Source organism: Glandiceps talaboti, chromosome 17 (assembly GCF_964340395.1).
Source record: "Glandiceps talaboti chromosome 17, keGlaTala1.1, whole genome shotgun sequence".
Lineage (NCBI taxonomy): Eukaryota > Metazoa > Hemichordata > Enteropneusta > Spengelidae > Glandiceps > Glandiceps talaboti.
Genome location: NC_135565.1, coordinates 15,673,454 through 15,693,531, shown reverse-complemented (window position 1 = coordinate 15,693,531; position 20,078 = coordinate 15,673,454). Strand labels below are relative to the sequence as shown.

General features: G+C 34.5%; 1 protein-coding gene across 1 annotated transcript in view; it reads right to left on the bottom strand.

Annotated features, from left to right (window-relative positions):
- Positions 1-19,839, bottom strand: part of LOC144448124 (ATP-binding cassette sub-family C member 5-like) — a 42,572-nt gene extending 22,733 nt beyond the window's left edge. Inside the window, exons 1-4 of the mRNA XM_078138277.1 lie at positions 19,818-19,839; positions 2,626-2,637; positions 1,864-2,111; positions 1,044-1,217 (exon numbers count right to left, since the gene is read on the bottom strand). Coding sequence (XP_077994403.1) covers positions 1,044-1,217; positions 1,864-2,111; positions 2,626-2,637; positions 19,818-19,839 — 456 coding nt within the window. The remainder of the gene's footprint in view (positions 1-1,043; positions 1,218-1,863; positions 2,112-2,625; positions 2,638-19,817) is intronic.
- Positions 19,840-20,078: the final 239 nt, after the last annotated feature.

Genomic DNA, 20,078 nt, shown 5'->3' with positions numbered 1-20,078 from the left:
AGTGGTCAGTTAAAAGTGGGTAATTGTGTACATGAACAATAAAATGCACTATGACAAAATAAAATTACATAGAATTAACACATTTTATTTTAGTTTAGTGTCCCCCATTATGAAATAATTACAGAACAAATCTACAACGTTGAGATAGGTTGATACACTTGGTTTAATTTGGTATACATTGTTATTGACACCAATTCAATCCTTGTAGTCACTACCACTGACCATGTGTGTACTTCCACTGTAGTGATTGTTAGTTTCCTGAAAAAATATCAAAGAAATATTATTGGGATGACGACTAATTGATATCCTTGGCAACCAAAAACGAATCTATTCCGCTACTTTAAATACCTATCATGTTTCACTGATATGACTTTCACCCTCTGACGATGTTGTGTCCCATAGACTCATTACATAAATCGAGTTATCATTCAAGGCAACGAGTTCCTGAACATAGTGAGTATAGTACACCACATCATCAACCATTGCCTCAATATATTCTCAGATCTAGACTGTTTGAATTTTAGTACTTGGATGATTTGCGCTTGCATTTGCGGTGTTTTCTGCTGCGATGTTACTGTCTACATGAAACGACAGCAACAGATCTAGAGCATACCACTAGCACGCTAGGCTAGCTGATAGACCATCGGCCCCACTACTGACTTTAGGTTGCATGGCTTCAAATAGACGTTTACGAGAGGTACTGCCGTCACCGGCAACTTTCCAAGCGCAGATCCAAGGTCTTTTTACAAGACTGCTAGCATAGGTGCACATGTCGATAACCCAAGTAGTGCACTGGCACTCACGTGCCAAGGGGTTCTGTCATAATTTTGTTCACTGTCATAACTTAAGAAATACAGTAAAACCTCCCTAAGTTGCAATATATTAGAAATCGACAAAGTCCTGTTCTGTGTGTTACTCCTGTTTATAGCATGCATTATGAAAAGTTTTCTCTTCATATAAATCACAGTCTAATTCCTATTTTTAAAACTGCAATGAAGACAGAGAACCACTTTACCGTTTTAAGGTGCAACCCGTTCACATACAAAATAAGCATTTGGTGTAAATTTAAATGGTCTGTCACGCCACCTGTCAAGACTTCTCAAATCCATTACAGCAGTTTTGGGAACGTTCCCATGATCTAGTTCACGTTCTCTCGAAGCATTAAATGCAGATAAGTCTGCACTCGTACCATCAACCCAGTACCAGCCATCATCAGGCTATGAAGTAAAAAAAAGAAAGTCTTACAGATCTGATTATTGTGAATACAGTGAAAGATATGTAGTAGTTTTAATGGTGATAAACAAAGCAATGATAGAAATGTTAGCTCGAAAACAGGGAAGACTTTGTTGACAGTTGCTGGACACATGCGTTCAAGACAGGGTTTCAATCGCAGGTCCACATATTAGTATTATTTTATTTAGTGGCTCCACAACCATTACATAGGGTTTTGCTTTTGTTCTGAATTAACATGCTTATTAAACTCTGTCAGTTAACACCTGAGCTTTAATCCTAATCCGAAATGGGCTTTTAAAATAAACGATTTTTTCATTTAGGGTTTCATAAATTTGTGAAAGTGAAAGTCGATTATCAGCAGGAGTTTGCGTTAATGCAGGAGAAAAGGTGAGCACTTTGGGAAAAGTTGGGTTGTTCGAGTGGGTCAAACTGAACGACACTCTTCGTATTTGGGTGTAGTATACTTAATCAACCCTTGGCTAGCGCTAAATGCCAGTGGTTTACAATCACCTTGCTACAGACAACCCAGAAAATAGCCTACGGAAAATAGCCTACTGGCACTCACTACTATCTGATTATTATGTAGTACTAGAAATCGTAATAAATACATTTGTTCATGATCACACTTACAAGGTAATGAAGTCCGAAAAAGAAATTGCAAACCCAGAGATGTATTTCCATACAACGATCAGGAAAGCCAATACTTGTGAGTTCCTGTTTCATAAACTGATTCTTATCTTGACTGTCTATTCTCGCCAAATCACCACCAATACGTTGACAATAAGCACGTGCATTATGCCACGTCTTCAGCTCAGTACCAAAGTAGTAGTACATTGAATTTGGTGCATAGTAAGTCCAATCTTCAGGAAATAACGGCTCTGTAAATTAGATATCATGATTATGAATATGCCAGCTATAGTTATTCCCCGATATATTTCTTCGTTCTGCTAAGGAAAATACGACTGACCTAAGGGGTATTATCACTACGAGTCGTGACAAAACCAAATACGTCACGAGTATTTTCCTGATGATTGATGAAAAATATTTGGGATAATATATACATCCGCAAGCATGATGTTTATGAAAACACGGTAAAAATACTGGCAATTTTGAACTTTATGACTCATATTTCGAGCACAGCAGAACCAAATAGTAAACTAGAACGACCATAGCATAAAAATCCAAATTATTTGTTCTAACGGGTTCAAACTGGCTTTTGTGTCGTTGGTGGTCTTAGGTATAAAATTGTCAATTCTCACTTAGAAGAGGTTTGCTGTACACGTGGCATTCTGAGAATCAAACAATGTTAGAAGCTAAGCATATCTTCAGCCCTTGCCCAGACAATGTTAGGCAATGTGTTCAATCAACATAGAATATAATTTGATTACTTACCATAAACTTGCCCTAAAATTAAACAAATAGACAAAATAACCACTGTAAGTATACAACTTCCCTATTATCCAATTACCACTAAGGATTTAAGATTTAAATGAACTTCATTAATTTTGTACAAGGAATAAATACACAATTAATGAATTATATACCAGGAAAGGTGTTTGCGTATCTGTAGCGATTAGGTTGGATATGTTTACAAATGTGATATTATAAATTCATTAGTTAGGGAAGTCAACAATATATATTTCCATCATTTTATTTTACTTGTAGTTATGTTAATGATTCTAAGCCCCATATACAAGTGTATTGTATTGATTATATTGTCTCACGACATGCTTACCAATTATGAAGTCCCATATACAAATATGTGGTTCATATAAGGTTATGTCATGATTGCTAATTACACAGCTCCATATATACAAGTGTGAATTTATCGGGTTTTTTTGTTTATGCCCATGCATTATTGCTCTTACATATGGTCTGAATATACATGCATAGGCGATGCATTACAACTTAAGAATTCCAAGACGGATGCATGCATTTAATCACAACGTTGAGTGAATCTAATCTTACGTGCATGTATATAGTCAGTTACAGAGTTGGCAGTGAGATATAGAGTTAGCTCTCATAAACAAAGAAACCCAAATTGTGTTAATGATTGCTGTTGACAGTAGATGACACCCCTGGTAATTAATGACTTCCACCATCAGTACTCCAGTAATTGAAACCATGAACTGTTACATGATGATTTTGAGCCCCAAGTAATTATCTGAAGAATGGAATTTAATGTCTGATATGCAGGGGAATTAATATTAAACATATAATAAACACAATAGGGTAAGGATAGCAATCAGCGGTGATAATTCAAAATTGATATTAATATTTAGGATATAAATAAGATAATTGCTTACTGAAGCATACGTAGTTGCATTGCTGTACGTCATGAAGAAATATTAAGGGATACAATATCAATATTAGTTTTCCATTATACACACTGTGTGATATTTATCAAATAAACTGTCAACAACTCTTTATTACGACACATATAAATTTGAAAAGAATTAGCGCACGTGTACATTATTTTTGTTGCACGCAATGATAGGGTTGTAAGTTTCTCAGTACTCAAGTGCATTTCTCACCATGTTTGTTTGTTTGTTTGTCTGTTTACATATTCCAACAAATGCATGCCGTGTACTTCTAACAGCAGCTGTCTGGTTTTACAACCTATCCCTGTAGAAGGTCTCTTGTACGCCCGACACAATTTCATAAAAAGCAAAGATGTTTCGAAAACCGGTGATTGTTTATTTTCATACTTCATATAAATAGGCTTAAATTTGTTTAATTATAATTCATTTATGCATATTTTCGTTGCTATGGAAATGTAGTGTTGTGATATTTCCTTTGTGAGCCTATTGATGCTTACTTGGTAATAGAAAGATAATCCTGAATTTCTTTTCATTCAAACTAAATTTCAACTTCACAGAACAGCCATTCTCGCAAACCAGAGTATTTATTTCTACCACTACATTTCGAAATATGGTGCGAGGTTCGTTAAGAACGTTGCCGTAAAACAGGCCGTGGTTTGCGACGATGAGAGCTGTCTACTCACTATGTGTGTTAAAGTGGCCATATGGATGAGGATTGGGTATCTATTATGGATTTTTCATTTACATAACATGATAGACCAATTCGGTGTGTGTAACTCAATACAGTGTAAAAGCTGAGAAAATATGTAAAAAAAAGTTTCTTATTGTACATAAAATAAATAACAAAGATTTCATACATTTATTAATCTTTTGCAATTTTGTTTATTTAGTTACAAACACAGACTTGGTCAGTGTTGTTTCACATTAGCTTTCTATGTAGAAAGCTATGATAAAATTGTTTTATAAATTAAAAATCCAAAATAAGTGCCCAATCCTCATCCATATGGCTGCTTTAATAACCAGGTTTTAATCATATGTTTGTAAACGCGTGTGACTTTCAACTCACAGCTACAGACTGCCTTTTACTGTATATATAATTGTACAGCGCTAGCGAGTTTGGTTTACTAATCTAATATCAGAATAATATTTATATGTACAATACTAGTACTTACTCCCACAGCAGAGGTTACAATGCACAGTAAAATGAAGACGACTTCCATTGACACCATTCTAGCTGTGTGATGAGAACAAAAGGCATTGAGTGCAATTGACTATTAAAATGAAAATTTAATTAATTTGAACAAAAATATTATGAAGTTTATCCTATACACTGATACCATTAAAGTGGCAAAGCTAACTATTTGACTCGAGTGAAAATGTTTACATAAAACCACAATGAACTATACTAGTATAAGATTTATGTTGATGTACATGTACATATGCCCTCATTGGCACTGGAATCTTGTTATTGCATTGTTAGCACATTTGAACACAATTGCGATTTGATATTTTATACTTATTAATAAATTATGTCATCGTATCGTTTAAGTGTTATTCCTAAATACCAGACTAAGGTCTGAGTTCTATAAATTGTAAGTGATGCTTCTATAGATTGTAAGTGATGGTTCTATAAATTGTAAGTCATGGTTCTATAAATTGTAAGTGATGATTCTATAAGTTGTAAGTGATGGTTCTATAAATTGTAAGTCATGGTTCTATAAATTGTAAGTGATGGTTCTATAAATTGTAAGTCATGGTTCTATAAATTGTAAGTGATGATTCTATAAATTGTAAGTCATGGTTCTATAAATTGTAAGTGATGATTCTATAAATTGTAAGTGATGGTTCTATAAATTGTAAGTCATGGTTCTATAAGTTGTAAGTGATGGTTCTATAAATTGTTTGTAAGTGATGGTTCTATAAATTGTAGGTGATGGTTCTGTAAATAGTGATGGTTAAAAATACTTCAGTAATTAAATACGAGGAGTATCTTTTGATTGACGAGTACGTGTACCCCAGTCTTGACGAGTTTTTGTGTCTGGATTTTCAAGAATAATTATTTGGTTGAACATCGTTATATGAAGAATATATGAATATTTCCCTTAGGAAAAAGTTATAGTTATATATCTTGAAGGTAATCAAAGAATAAAACGTATTTAAAGACACTTACCGTGTGTATCTTTTGAAGCAGACGTCTATCTAGTGTGTTCAACGGACTGCCGACGTTGTATCTCTGTGAACTGTAAATATCGTTTTGTATAGTTTAGAACCTATTTGTGTATGCGTTCGGGGGGAAGACATATTGTAATAGGTTGTAACAGGTTGTTCAGTCTCATATTTGTTGTTTCGGTGAACCTGTAACTGATTCTCACATCATGGGTTAAGTAAACCCAAAATTGCTAGAAGACTGGCAAAACATACATGAAAAAGGATAAAAATTAACTTCGAGTTAACCTTGAAGCCTAGCCAAGCAGGTTTTTATCATTTGTACTACAATAGGGTTTGTGTATAGCACTGTAAAGAAATAACTTGCATGCAATTGGGTGTAGCACCCCCTGTTTACACGTTTGTACTGATCCATAATAACCAACCACTCTTCCATGCTCTGCAAACGTGTCGATATTTGTAGTCATTAAGAGGATCAAGTCACCACGTATGGTTTCTTATAAATCAGGCGAGAGCTTAAAACCCTGAACATTGTAAATAAAAGCTAGCTAAACATATGGTCTAAGTCACTGATACAATAAAAAGGGGAAATAGTAGTTGTCTAAACATCGTGATATGGTTGTTAGTTATTTAGTTCTTATATACATGAAATACATTTCAAGGTGCATTTACTGTAACCACGGTTTTTTTGATATCACACAACCAACATTATATTCACTGGAAACATTGAAATACACATAATTAGACATTGTACGTGTTACTTATACCAGGTCGATTAGATTGAATTGTGGTAGCATTGCGCATGCGGGAGCTGATTTTTGGGTACGGATCCAACAATGAATTAGATTGGAATTATTGCACCATATACTTTGTGTATGTGGCTACACATATGTTTACCTGTAAGTGAATCATAACTGTTCAGGTTGTACCATATTATGTCGTTATATATAGCAAAATAAAAACCATTTGCATTTAACCATTTCCTTTCTCTAAATCACATGATGATTCTCCACCTCCTTTGATTTCAAACTCTGCATGTTAAAATGTTGCCAAAGAAGAGGGACACGCGTTCCAGAATCAATGGCAAGGGAACGATCCCAGCACTCCACATTGATAATTTTAAAAGCATGGTTTTTTTCCATTACTACCATCACAGTGAGTTTCTGTGAATGCACTACATGAGTTTCATGATGAGCGCACAATGCCGACATTGTTTGGACACAGGTCAACATCCTCATATCCATCACATTATCACCAAAATCTTACTACCTTGTTTCCCCTTTCCTTCTATGAGATCAACCGACTCGCCTTCTCACACCATGCACAACTATATTGATTCATTGCACGTTGTCAGCAGCGATTTATCTTATAAGTTTATGTTCTGATATAAATGACGGTGGCAGCGGTGGAACGAGGCATTGGTGCAAGGCCAAAATTACGCAATAATGCAAAATTAGATAATACAATGGATCAATGTAAAATGTGACCCCCATTTTTCCATTTCCAAAAATATGGCCCTACCCCCAAAAACCGATTTGTGAAATATGACACCCTCCCCCTGTAAGTAGTTGATATTCACTCTAGAAATTCGCATAATCCGCTCCCTCCCAGGATATAAAATCGACCGGTCTCTCCGTACAGGTCCGTAGTTGGACTGGATTCCTTCCTGTCTCTCATTTTATCAGAACCGTGGTCTACTCTGTTCTCGATCCCCGGGGTCACGATCTCGTGCAGACAAGATCAGCGCCAATGAACACCGCCCTCATAGTTAATCAGAAGAACTCCTTTTCTTTTTCGACATTTTGACGCCCATAGTATTTGTATGAGCTCAGACCATTTAGTGGTCTGAGGTACGTATAAGCTTTGTGTTACGTACGGTTGTGAAATTTTCAGCAATAAATAAAAACCAAGACTTGACTATTCAGCACAAGTGATTCAGAAAAATAAATTACTAAAACTGTTGCTCTAATGAACCATAATTTATTTTAACCTATCCAAAAAAAAAAAAAATCATCGTTAACTATATATTGCCAATGCAACTCACATATCTTTGTCCAGCTTTTGTAAAAGAGCTTGACACGTCGGTGATTTTACACTGTACGTTGGTATGATTTAATATTTTTTGTCCCAGCCACAGATGTAGCTCATTCTTAGCTATGACGAGTCTCAAAATATCACTAAAATTAAGTATATCATTAAAATTAGAACTACCCGTAACTTTCGTGAATTTGTTTCACTTCATTGCACAGCGTGCCCCCATGATGGCCCTGTAACTGTATTTCCCCCTGGAATTTCTCCTCTTCGACATTTAAGTTTAATAGTCTAATTGTTAAGTGTTCACATTGCGACATACCCATCTCACCCCTACACTGCAATGTGCCTCTCAACCCATTAGTTATATATATTGCTCCCTACACTCTTTAACTATATATTGCGACCTATCTAACATGCTAACTATATTGCCCCCCATCTTCATCCTCCATCTTGTCCCTCTCTTTTTACCCCCTCCCCGCGCTAACTACACTGCCCCTCTTCATCTGCTAAGTATATTATCGAATGCCATCTTCTAACTATACTGCTCGTCCCCTCCCGCTATCCCCTCGCCATCTTTCCTTTCTGCCGTCATCCCCTATCCACCTCGACTGAAAACGTGTTTACCTATTGTTTTGGGTATAAATACATTGTCTTGCCTTGTCATGTTTTATTATATCATTTTACTTATTTACATTCACATGTACATGCATATATCTACAAATGCAATTTTATATAGTTGCTGGTATCAAGTGATTTAGTTCCAAAGAGCAAAGTGGGCGGGGCCTATATCACAGTTATGCAAATAGTGGGTGTAACAGCTGTGCGCTGTGTATGTGGCGGGTCAGCTGTGTTGTGATGAACCATTTGATCACGGATCGAGATTTGTGTGTGAGTGCTTGTATGGCGGGAGATTTCGCTTTGTCAACAGAAGCATGGCTTTGAATTGATTTCAAATGGTTCGTGGAAACATATACTCTGTTTCTTAGATCGACGATTTACGTACAAACTACGAGGTTAACGTTCTGCCAGCACGTGTGTGTACTGTGATTGTGCTGAGGAGAGCAACCGAAGGGTATGCTACGAACAAGAGACGCACTCAACCATAAAACTCTCACGTTTTACAAAGGAATTCGACGTGAATAGCGATGTAGACAAAGCGGAAGAGATAGAGAGGAACAAGGAAATTATTCCTATTGTAAACCACAGACTGTAGATATATACAGATAATATGGATGGTCGACGACGAAGAAGAAAAACGCGAAAGCGTTGTTTCTGCGATGGCAGCCACTTCGAAAATGGCAGCCGTTCAACTTATATTACAGCTCGCTGGTCGAGCCGTCTATTCTTATTTTTAATACTTTTTCTGACACAATTTACTACAATATTGACTCAGAACGGTGAGTATATTAATTTCTCAGCTATCTGTCCATAAATATAATGTAACATGTTCTCACTAAGTCGAAATATAGACGTTTATACGTACGTTTTCATTTACCAAGGATATCAGTTTACGTTGCTATAGCAGTAGGCATAGAAATGGAACGCTAGCTGGTTAATGATATACGCGTATACCACACACACGCATTGCAATAAAAACCGTTAACTTATAAAGCCATCGAAATAACAGTGCACGGAATTTCTCTCAAATTACAAGCTTTGTGGTTTTACGTTCTGTGGGATCAGTTTAATAATTTATAACATAAATGCAACATAGGTCGTGGCATGATAGATCTATTAAAAACATAAATTAATCTAAAATGATAAAATATCCCTTTTAGAAAATATTTAGTTTTTTGTTGTTGAAATCACAATAACGGTGAATTAAATTCGATAGGACTCAATGTTTGATTTATAAAGTACGGGTGTATATCCCGGGGTGTATAGATTTAGCATTGTATTATTTACCCACTGCAGTTTGCCACGTTTCCAAATTCGTTACCATGTGAATAGACGAATGTTTACACTTTAGTTTATAATTGTACGTAAATAAACACCACCAACTCGTCAGAGCATTCACCTTATTACGTGGACTGTTTCATTTGTAGTAGGTACTTCAAGAGCCTGTACACACACTACGTCTATCACACCGGGTCATTCGACATATGCCATCCCTATTACTAGTATGTTATTTCGTTAAGTGGTAATTTGCCCATTATTGGTTTCCTGTCCAATATTAATTGTTATTGTAACTTCCTGTTGAAACATAAGTTTTTTTGTGTGGAAATTTCACATTCCCCACAATATGTATTTGTATGTATGTATGTATGTATGTATGTATGTATGTATGTATGTATGTATGTATGTATGTATGTATGTATGTATGTATGTATGTATGTATGTATGTATGTATGTGTTTGTATGTATGTATGTATGTATGTATGTATGTATGTATGTATGTATGTATGTATGTATGTATGCATGTATGCATGCATGCATGTATGCCTGTCTGTCTGTCTGTCTGTCTGTCTGTCTGTCTGTCTGTCTGCCTGTCTGTATCTATCAGTGTGCCCTCTAACTATATATAGCCAAATTTTTTTTGTTGTGAGTCAAAATAAGAAAAAATGGTATTTCCTATGAGTGACCACATAATAAGAGATAGGGGAATGCCAAATTTTGGTGTGGTTTGTCACTCGACACGTAACCTGTGTTGTTCTGCAGCAGTGTCAAATGAATGTACATCATAACATGTATACAACATGTCTTTATTAAAGTGAAGGTCATAGTAATAATGTCAGGAAAATACACAAAGACAATAGTTCTATTAAGGCTGAAAAATTTCCACATATTACGTCCAATTCAGACATTTTTCTGATTAAAATATAACAAAAAATAAAGTAATAATTGTTGTTTGCTATTTTCAAGCTGTAAATAAATATAACCATCAAACTAATTCTTGCAAAGCTTAATTATTTTTAAACAAAATCCTTCTGATAATCTCACCATAAAAAATCTCATTTTCATTGAAATTGGGTAATGAGGTGGAACATATGTTTTGTGTTGCCATGACAACAGGTGAATGTTGCATTATATTTTACAGCTGACACAGTCGTAATAACAGTATGTTACGATGATACATCTGTTGCCATGGTAGCCAAACAAAGAACTCAGACAAGCATTGAAACTAATGGTGTTGTGTGTGAATTGACTGTTTCACTGTAACTACAGAGAAAATTATTAAAATTGATATTACATTTGCATGCCGTTATTATAATTGTAGTAGTTCTCTCTTGAAGTACATTTTTTTTTGTAGTGCTGTTATGAACTGCTGACCGTATTGCTCACTAAAGTGAATATTGCATTGTATTGGTATACAGTTACATGTACATATTTTGTACATTGTTATAATCCCCCCTCCCCCCTCCCCCATCCAAAATAAAAATAGTTAAAATTAAAATAAATATTACTTTATTTTGTATATAGTAATATTAGTAGTTGTCTTTCATAGTAGTGATATTATGAATTGCTGACTACTATTTAGGCATAAAAATTGTGTTTCCAATAACATAGTCTCAGAAAATATGGTGGGTAGGACGAGATTTTATTTATTTTATTCTAATTTATCTTTTTAATTTTTTTTTAATTTGTGAAAAATATTGCTCGAGCCAAAATCAAACGAAGTGTCGGTCAGAATACCTCTTCTGTGATAGCTAGTTGAAATATGTACAGACATCACTAGGAAAAGAAAACAGAGACCTGCATGAAGGTCATATCTTTTTGTTTTAAAATATTAAAAAATAGTTTTGGGTCAGCGGCTTAAACTAGTGTCTGTCGGGTTATCAGGAACATATAATTACAATGACTGAAGAGAAAATAATTAAAATAATTATTACCTAAATTGGAATATAGATACATCACATTATAATTGCCCTCCCCCTCCCCCCCCCCTCCCCCTCTCCTCCAACTATTGTTGTGAATTGACTATCACTCACTATAACGGGAAAATAATTAAAATTGATATTATATTATTTTATATGTAGTTTATAAATTTTATCAACTGCAACATCTGGTCACACCCTGTGCAGTTAACCTCAATTATTCCTAATTAGTTTCATTCACAAAGAAATACACCAGAGGCAGTTTAGTAGCCAATTTGATTGGCATAATTATATTTAAGTATATTTCTCCGCAGGTTTGATTAGTAGTTAATGTAAATGACATTATTAATTTATTTTAATTAGAAAATAACTTTACTAATAATTTATTAATAAATATATTGAAAAGGTTAAAAATATTAATTTCAGCAGTAAATGGATGCAAAAACCTGTAACAGCTTGATTCTTTGACTACAGGTCTCACCTCAGTGGGCTTTTTGAAGAAGTTTGAATAAATTACCCCAGGTGAGGTGCTGGTCTAGTATAATTGCTTTTTTTTTTGCATTTGAAATTGTCGGAATGTGTCTACAAAAAAATATGTCAAATGAGTTAAACAACAAGGCATCGTCAATTCTAATTAAAAAGCAGACAAGTATATTTGTAATTACAAATGTTGATTATCAGGAAAGAAAACAATTGAAGCCATTAAAATCATCAAGTCCATTTTATAATTTTTTTTTTAGCAGAAGCCATTTTTGTACTCGTCACTAGTCAATGCCTGCTGTGTGTGCTAAGTCTGTGTTATTGTTAGTCTAGAGTTAAAATGTGTCTCTTTTTGTGTGAAAGACAAATTGTTTCCCTATGAGTGAAACACCAAGGCAGCATCATTTTCCCAGTAATTTTCACTTCCTACATGTACATGTCTACAATGTAGTATTGTTGTTAGCATTCTTATTGTTATTATTGTTTTGTGTTTTTACCACATGATACTGTACCCCACTGAAGGTACATGTATAGAAGTGTAATAGAGTTGAGTTGAGTAAACAAAATGTTTAAAGAAAATGATATCCCACTACACAAAAAATCCAATTTACCCACCTTTATCCAACCTTTACTATACAAATGTACCTGTGGCCCCACCTAACCACCATCTCTGTCCAGGGGTAGTACAAGACGCAGTACCACTTTTGACTGTCTACAGCCCCCAGGGGAGAGATCACTGGGGTTAAATCAAGTCAAAGGTGGAACTTTGTCTCATACTCGCTGCATTTACACATCCTCAAGATTTACCCCAGTGGAAAGACATAGTCAGATATGACATTTCGTATAGTGTCTGACCACAACATTCTTGTTTAAAGTATCATGTACCTGACTAACACCAGCTCTACATCACATATCTCATACCACACAGACCAAAGCGAATGATCAAACCCAGAAACTTTTAGTTTAAACATAATACATTATTGTCTATTATATTATAGCATTACCAATTCCAGTGAATTTTGTGACGTCATCGCTGTACATTATTACTGATAATGTATGCCGTTATTGGGCATCGCGGCCCCGGAACGAGCATAACAATACAAGCTTATATACGTACGTGTGTCGCTAGGATTAGTATTCAGCTTCCGGGCCGAACATGGCAGACGATGTTCAGCGCTGTGTATATTATACGTTGTTTTGCGTTTCTCGGGCTACAAATTCACTGGCATTGGCAAAACTATAAAATAATAACAATAATGTATGCCCTCCCAGTCCATAATGGACTCAAGCAAACTTCGCACTCCATAATGGGCTCGGCTGTCGCCTCGCCCATTATGTCGTTCAAAGTTTGCTTTCGTCCATTATGGGCAGGGAGGGCGTACATTATTGTTTAAGTATTTGAATACAATTTCCATACCATATTTTGCATTCTTGCAGATGTAACATTTGATTTGAAATAAATTTAAAAATAATAGTAATTATTTGATGGACTAAACAGTGACATTTTAGTCCATTGAATCAATCCTATTGGACCATTGATCTTAGGATAGATGATTGAATGAATACTTACATTGAACTAAGGTTTTATAATTTCAAAGGGAAAAATAATAATGAACAATTACAGCTAACATGTACATGTATAGAAGTTAACCTTCATAACTATAGCTGCAAACCAAATCATTAATCAAATCAAACATGTCTTTTTTTTAGCAAATTAATTTTTTTTCTTTTTTTAAAACCTGTTTTTATTACAAGTTCAAAGAATGTTCAAATTACTTTTCCTTTAGCGACAAAATGATTTTTGGGCTGATATACATTGTACATTGTATGTGTGAGAATTCACCCTTGTAGACTCCTGGACCTACATTTTGTATTTCTAATATTAACCTGGATTAACATGTACATGTTTGTATTAGTTACAATCTAGGGCAAGTACTTGTGTGGTATAAAGTTTGTCAACAGCTAGGATCAGCGTGTGAAATTAACGCTGGACCATTGGTCTGAGACCAACAGATTTCCGTTTGGTCCAACAGTTTTTCAGAATTACAACTTGTCAGTCCTTATGATGAATGTAGATACAGGTCGTGAATGTGAACTGCATTGAATATGGACCAGCAGTTTTCTGCAAGGACCAGCAGCTTTTGCTACCTGTCGGTCCTTATGACCAGAAGTCATTTTCCCCTTACATGTAATTCACACACTTGTATCATATTTTGTTTAAATCAACAAGTTGACCTGAATATCGATTTAACAGTTTTTATCTAAGCCTTCAGTTAATGTCAGTTAAGGCCATCCATTGTGTGAGTTAAAGTTAATGTATGACAATAGATTATCATTACACTTCATGGTTACGTTATTTACATGTACATTGCAGGAAATGTACAGTACTGATTGTCATAGCATGTTTTTCTGTAGGATTTGTTACTTGGGAAGTTGATGTGGAATGACCACAAGTACAATGTACTGATTACCATAGCGTTATAGGGTGTGCCACTAAATTGGAAGTTGGCTTGTGGAATCCTGAAGTGATTTGTGATCATCAATATATGCAGATTCAGTAAAAAAAAAAAAAAGATGTGCTGTTTTGAGATTAATAGTAAAGACATAAAGTCCTTAGCTATACTTGGCAGATTGGTCTTTGTCGTAAATTGTGCCGCCACTCCTCTATGACTATAAAAACCTGCATTCTTCTACAAATAGTGGTATAGTGAAACAGGAATCCCTTACCAATTCAACATATTTGTCTGTAAATGCCAGTGAATTTGAGTATAGATGTTGCTTCCTTTTCGCAAATTTTCATTTTTAATACATATAGTTTTACATATATGTATAGACCAAATAGTTATTTGTCATGTGATTTCAAAAAGGGTAGAAATATTGTAATATTTACTTATATTCTAATTTGTTTTCCAAATGAAATTTCCATCTGCATTCAGAATAAATAGGGTTACTTAGACTATAATGAATGTCCCCCAGTTCCTAATTGCTATATTTTTGTACAGTATTCAATTAATTTTCTTTGTGTGAGTGCATATGTACATATTTTGATGATATCAATCAATTCATTTTGTGTGTAAAAACATATATCTGTAATTTTACTTTCAACTACACACAAAAAGCATTTTAATTATTCATTTTAATCTTCATTAGTCACTATGTACATATGTTTTGAAAAATTTATCATACCAATAAGTACATTGTAAAGTATACATATTTGACATTTTAGTTTTAGCTACATGCACAGATACAGATACACACAGGCACAGACACAGACAGATACACACAGACACAGATTCATACACACACAGACACACAGACACAGACACAGACATACAGACACAGACACAGATTCATACACACACAGACACAGACACACAGACACATACATTGTACATACACACAAAATTAATGATGAATTTTAATCTTTTGAAGGACATTGTAAAGTATACATATTTGACATTTTAGTTTCAACTACATTAATTATGAATTTTAATTTTCATGAGTGACTCTACATATATTTGTATACCAGTCTTTGTAAGTACATTGTAAATATATTTGACATTGTAGTTTTAGCTTCACATTCACACAGACACAAACACACAGGCACATACACACAGATACATGTGCACACACATATACACAGATGCACACACAAACACACACTCATGCAAACACACAAAATTAATTATGAAATTTAATGTTCATGAGTACATATTTTTTTACAGCATACCAATTTCATAAGTAAAGTGTATAATATTACATAATCTTAGTTTCAACTACTCTATACATGTACACAAGTTTCACCATGAAAAATTTGATTATTTACGTTCTACCAACCTCTGAAGTCACAGCGTAAAATGTCATGTTTCATACAATATATTATATCTATCTATGTATAAGTAAAGTAATACCTGTAATTTAAGTTTGGGCTACATCACATTCCGTGCCACCTTCAAGTACAAAAGTTTCTAGACTGCATTTAATGCTTCACACCAATCTTTGTGAGTTGCTTGTGCACATTACATATTTGTGTACAATATTCATGCATTATATCAAATCTACGTATGAAACTAAAGTGTGTGCTTATTGCTGTAATTTCAGTTTCGGCTACAACCATGTTTCACCATCAGGCGTTAGATTTTATAATATCCACAATGCCTATAACTCCATGTAATTCTGTAACAAATGAACATAATTCAATAATAATTTAATCAGAAAAGTTAGACTATTGATTTCATTCAAATGCTTTGTTGCCTTCAGGGCAGTTGTATGCATTAAATGGACAATAAGACTACACGCATAGCACTGAATGTTCTGTATTACATGTAACATGTGTCTAATTACTTCCACATCTGGAGGTTTAAGAATTTAAGAAAACAGTGAAGCATACATTACCGACCCTGAAATGAGCGCCAAGATCTATGATTGAAGGCATACCTACATGTACATCTTAACTTAAGCTATAGATAGTAATATGTATAGATGTCTAAAGTAACATTTTTAAAAAATAATGTGGTCTAAGAAATTACCATATTTTATTCAAAATTGCCCCATTTATTCAATGTCATAACATACATGTATAATCATATAGTTGGTTACATTTTTGTGACAAGTTTGTATTATTGGGTACAGCATGTGATACATTGAAGTTATTTCATAATAATGATAATAATAAAGCGAATTTATAATGCGCCTGTTCTCCGAAGAGCTCTAGGCACAGACACAGAACTACTAACAGAATGAGAGGATAGAGATTTAAAAACTACCTTTTTGTTACTCACTGTATCTTTCAGAAACAGTTGCTACGGAATGTAGCATATGTGCCATTACCCTATTAGATATGATATTACAACAAACCACACCCTATGACTGTATGCGCTAGCATACCTTATCAAACCACACCCTACAATAGGGTGTCTACCTTTAAGACTAATCTTTGACCAGGACGTCACACCATAACACAATTCTGAACAAATCATAGACTCATTGTTGTGGTCTTAGGGTGCACATAATAATGTACATCCATGTACATATATGAAATTTTGGTCATCAGGTGTGGCTCCACAATGCAAAAATAACCAAATTCTGTACATCAATTTCCTTTAAAATTTGAATTTCCTGACTTCATAATTTCATTGGTGTAATCAAATCGCCAATAGATGATGTTATTCCATGTTCCCATGGTAACCCCAGCTGTTACTAAGTTGAAGTGTTTTAGTAATACCTAGGGCCAATAAGGCACTCTTGAAAAGTACTCAATAAATCTCTATAAATCATATACCATATCAATTGAGGTATATTGTGTCATTGTAGCTATAACTAGACTCTCTCATAGTCCCGGAGCATGGCATTGCTAAAAGGGCTGTTTTGTAATGTACATGTACCAATATCTACTGCATAATTATACTTGAATATCCTTATACAGTGGGCCCTCATTGACTACATGTACATGCACATAGGGCTTATCATTTGTTGACATGTTACTGTGATGCTAGTCTTGCTGCTAGATGTTCGGGCTTTCTTTCGATACTATAAGCGAACGAAGTTCGCAGTGAGTGCTTCCATCCTCGATAGCGATGTTTGGTCGCGTGTCGTATTCTATCGGAAGAACATCCAAGGTCTAGCAGATAGACTACTGTGATGCCTGAGCATGGCAATAACATGGAGTCGCAGTAACGTCACCAAATGACTAGCCCTTAGTAGTCGATGAGGACCCACAGTACAAGGATACTCTTAGACTAGTACAATTATTCAGTAGATATTGGTACATACAAAACAGTTAATAGCGATGCTCCCGAGGGCTGGTGAGAGAGTCTAAACTATATAACTACAGTAGCAATCAAAGTTTTAGTATACTGAGTAGCTAGACGAAAAGTAGAAGTGTTATTGTTTGATGTGGTAGATTACGTGTGCACAAGTTGGTGACAGCAGTGCTTTTGATATGCACATATACTCACCCAGTAATCAAGATGAGAAAAATACCGTAAACCTAGATATTTTCGCTACTAGAAAGTTTTGCAATTTTAGAGTCTTCAGCTAATTCTCAAAGACTAATATTTACTAATTACAATTGTACCAAACTGGTACATTATGTTCGTGTACAAGAAGGCATTTTAGTCACTACTTATTTTTGCGTCTTTGTTGTCCTGTGAAATAAGCAAAAGTTAGTCTTTAGCGAAAATTTCAAAGTGTACATGCCGCACATGTACATTGAAGCTATCAGAAGGTGAGAGGAGGCTGGTGAGGGCTTACAGTCTAAACCCCCCCCCCCTACTTGAGAAAAGGGGTGTACTATTTTGGCAGCCATTAAGGAAATAAAACTCAGCAAATTTTGCACAATAGAGGCAAGTCAATTGATTGCCTAATAAATCTACAAGTAATGCCACAAAATCTATTGATTTAGTGAGTCAGCTATCAAAGAAAGATTAAATGTAATGATAGGATTTGATTGATCTAAAGCTTCGTGATCTTTTTATCCGTTTTAAATTGATTTTTGTTCAGCTTTGAAATTTGCTTATGTTCCTTTATCCTTATACTAATATAATATAATGTACAATCATGCAGGATGTACAACTTTATCAAATCTAAAAGTACACAAGTTTGAGCTCTTGTGGTCGGCCTGTTGAGTGGCATAATGATCAATTGTTAGATAAAATAACTGGTTTGGAATTTGCAGATTGCTTGCAGGTTTAAGCATTGCTGTTGCTGTTTGCTTGCTTCTAAATGGCCAAAGTCCTTGGCTAAGAATCAAACCACAAGTGACTCTGCTTCAGGGGACCTGGTATGATAGAGAACTTTCCATTCACCTGGTTGGTTGGTTGGTTGCAGGGATAATATACTCCCCAGAGAATTGAAAAAATTAAAGGGGGCTTTTATACAGTTATTGGTCATGCCATATAGGTAATAACTGCAACACTGTGTGACAGTGGGAAAATTTTATTAAAAAATTAAATAATTATGCAAATTACTCTTAAAAACTATAAGCTTCATCAATAAGATTTACAAGTCATGTATACCTTAATTGGTGTTATCAATAAACTTGTTGATGTGCAACAAATTACCTGAAATTTGAAGCATTTTAGGGTGTGGGATCAAAAAGTTAATTTTATTAGATTTATTGTAATAATGTATACATGTACAGCTACACAAATACATTTGCCAACAGGTGATGCAATACTTTTAAGTGTGTAGGATATTATGAGTGAGTTATTTCATCAAACAAAACATATTCAAAAAAATGACCAGTTGCAGTGAGTGCAACTTTAATAATAGTAATTTCATAATTTGTATGCTTACAATAACATATTTGGGTGTGGCCCTTTACTTGCAATTTTATTACATGTATTTGTGTTTGCATTGTACCATATGTACTTGAGTAATATGGCCAATTAATTAGTATGTTAATTATTTATATACAATAAAAGTACCAGTCTGTATATTAATTATCTTGAGTGACTAGACAATCAATTAAGTCAAATAAAAACAATTGTGGGTTTCCGATAACCTTACCGACCATAGTTTCAGCCTCCGACCTTAAACATTTAAAAAAAACAAAAACATTTAAAAACAAAAAGATAAGAAATTCTTTGTCTTCTTGACCTTCATGTACATCAGTTTTCTTTCCTCAGCGATGTCTGTACAATTATTTCATCAAACTATCACAAAAGGGGTGTTCTGACTGACATTTTGTTTTTGGGTTGAAGCAATTTTTTCCAAAAATAAAAACAATTAAGAATATAAAATTAAATAAAATACAATCTGGACCTACCTACGCTAATTTCAGAGGCCATGTTATCGGAAACACACAATTTTTTAAAATTATTTTTGCCCTAATATTATCTCAGACTGTGTTGGTTGTCTGAGTCTGTGATATAAAAGTAGTTATATTTGTCTGTTTTATTGTTCTCATGGAAACCATTACATCTGTTCCCATAGCCCATTATAATAATACATATAAAATACACTACATACATGTTTACATTACAGGAAACAGATTGTACAAACAATCGTGACTCACCTATTAATTATG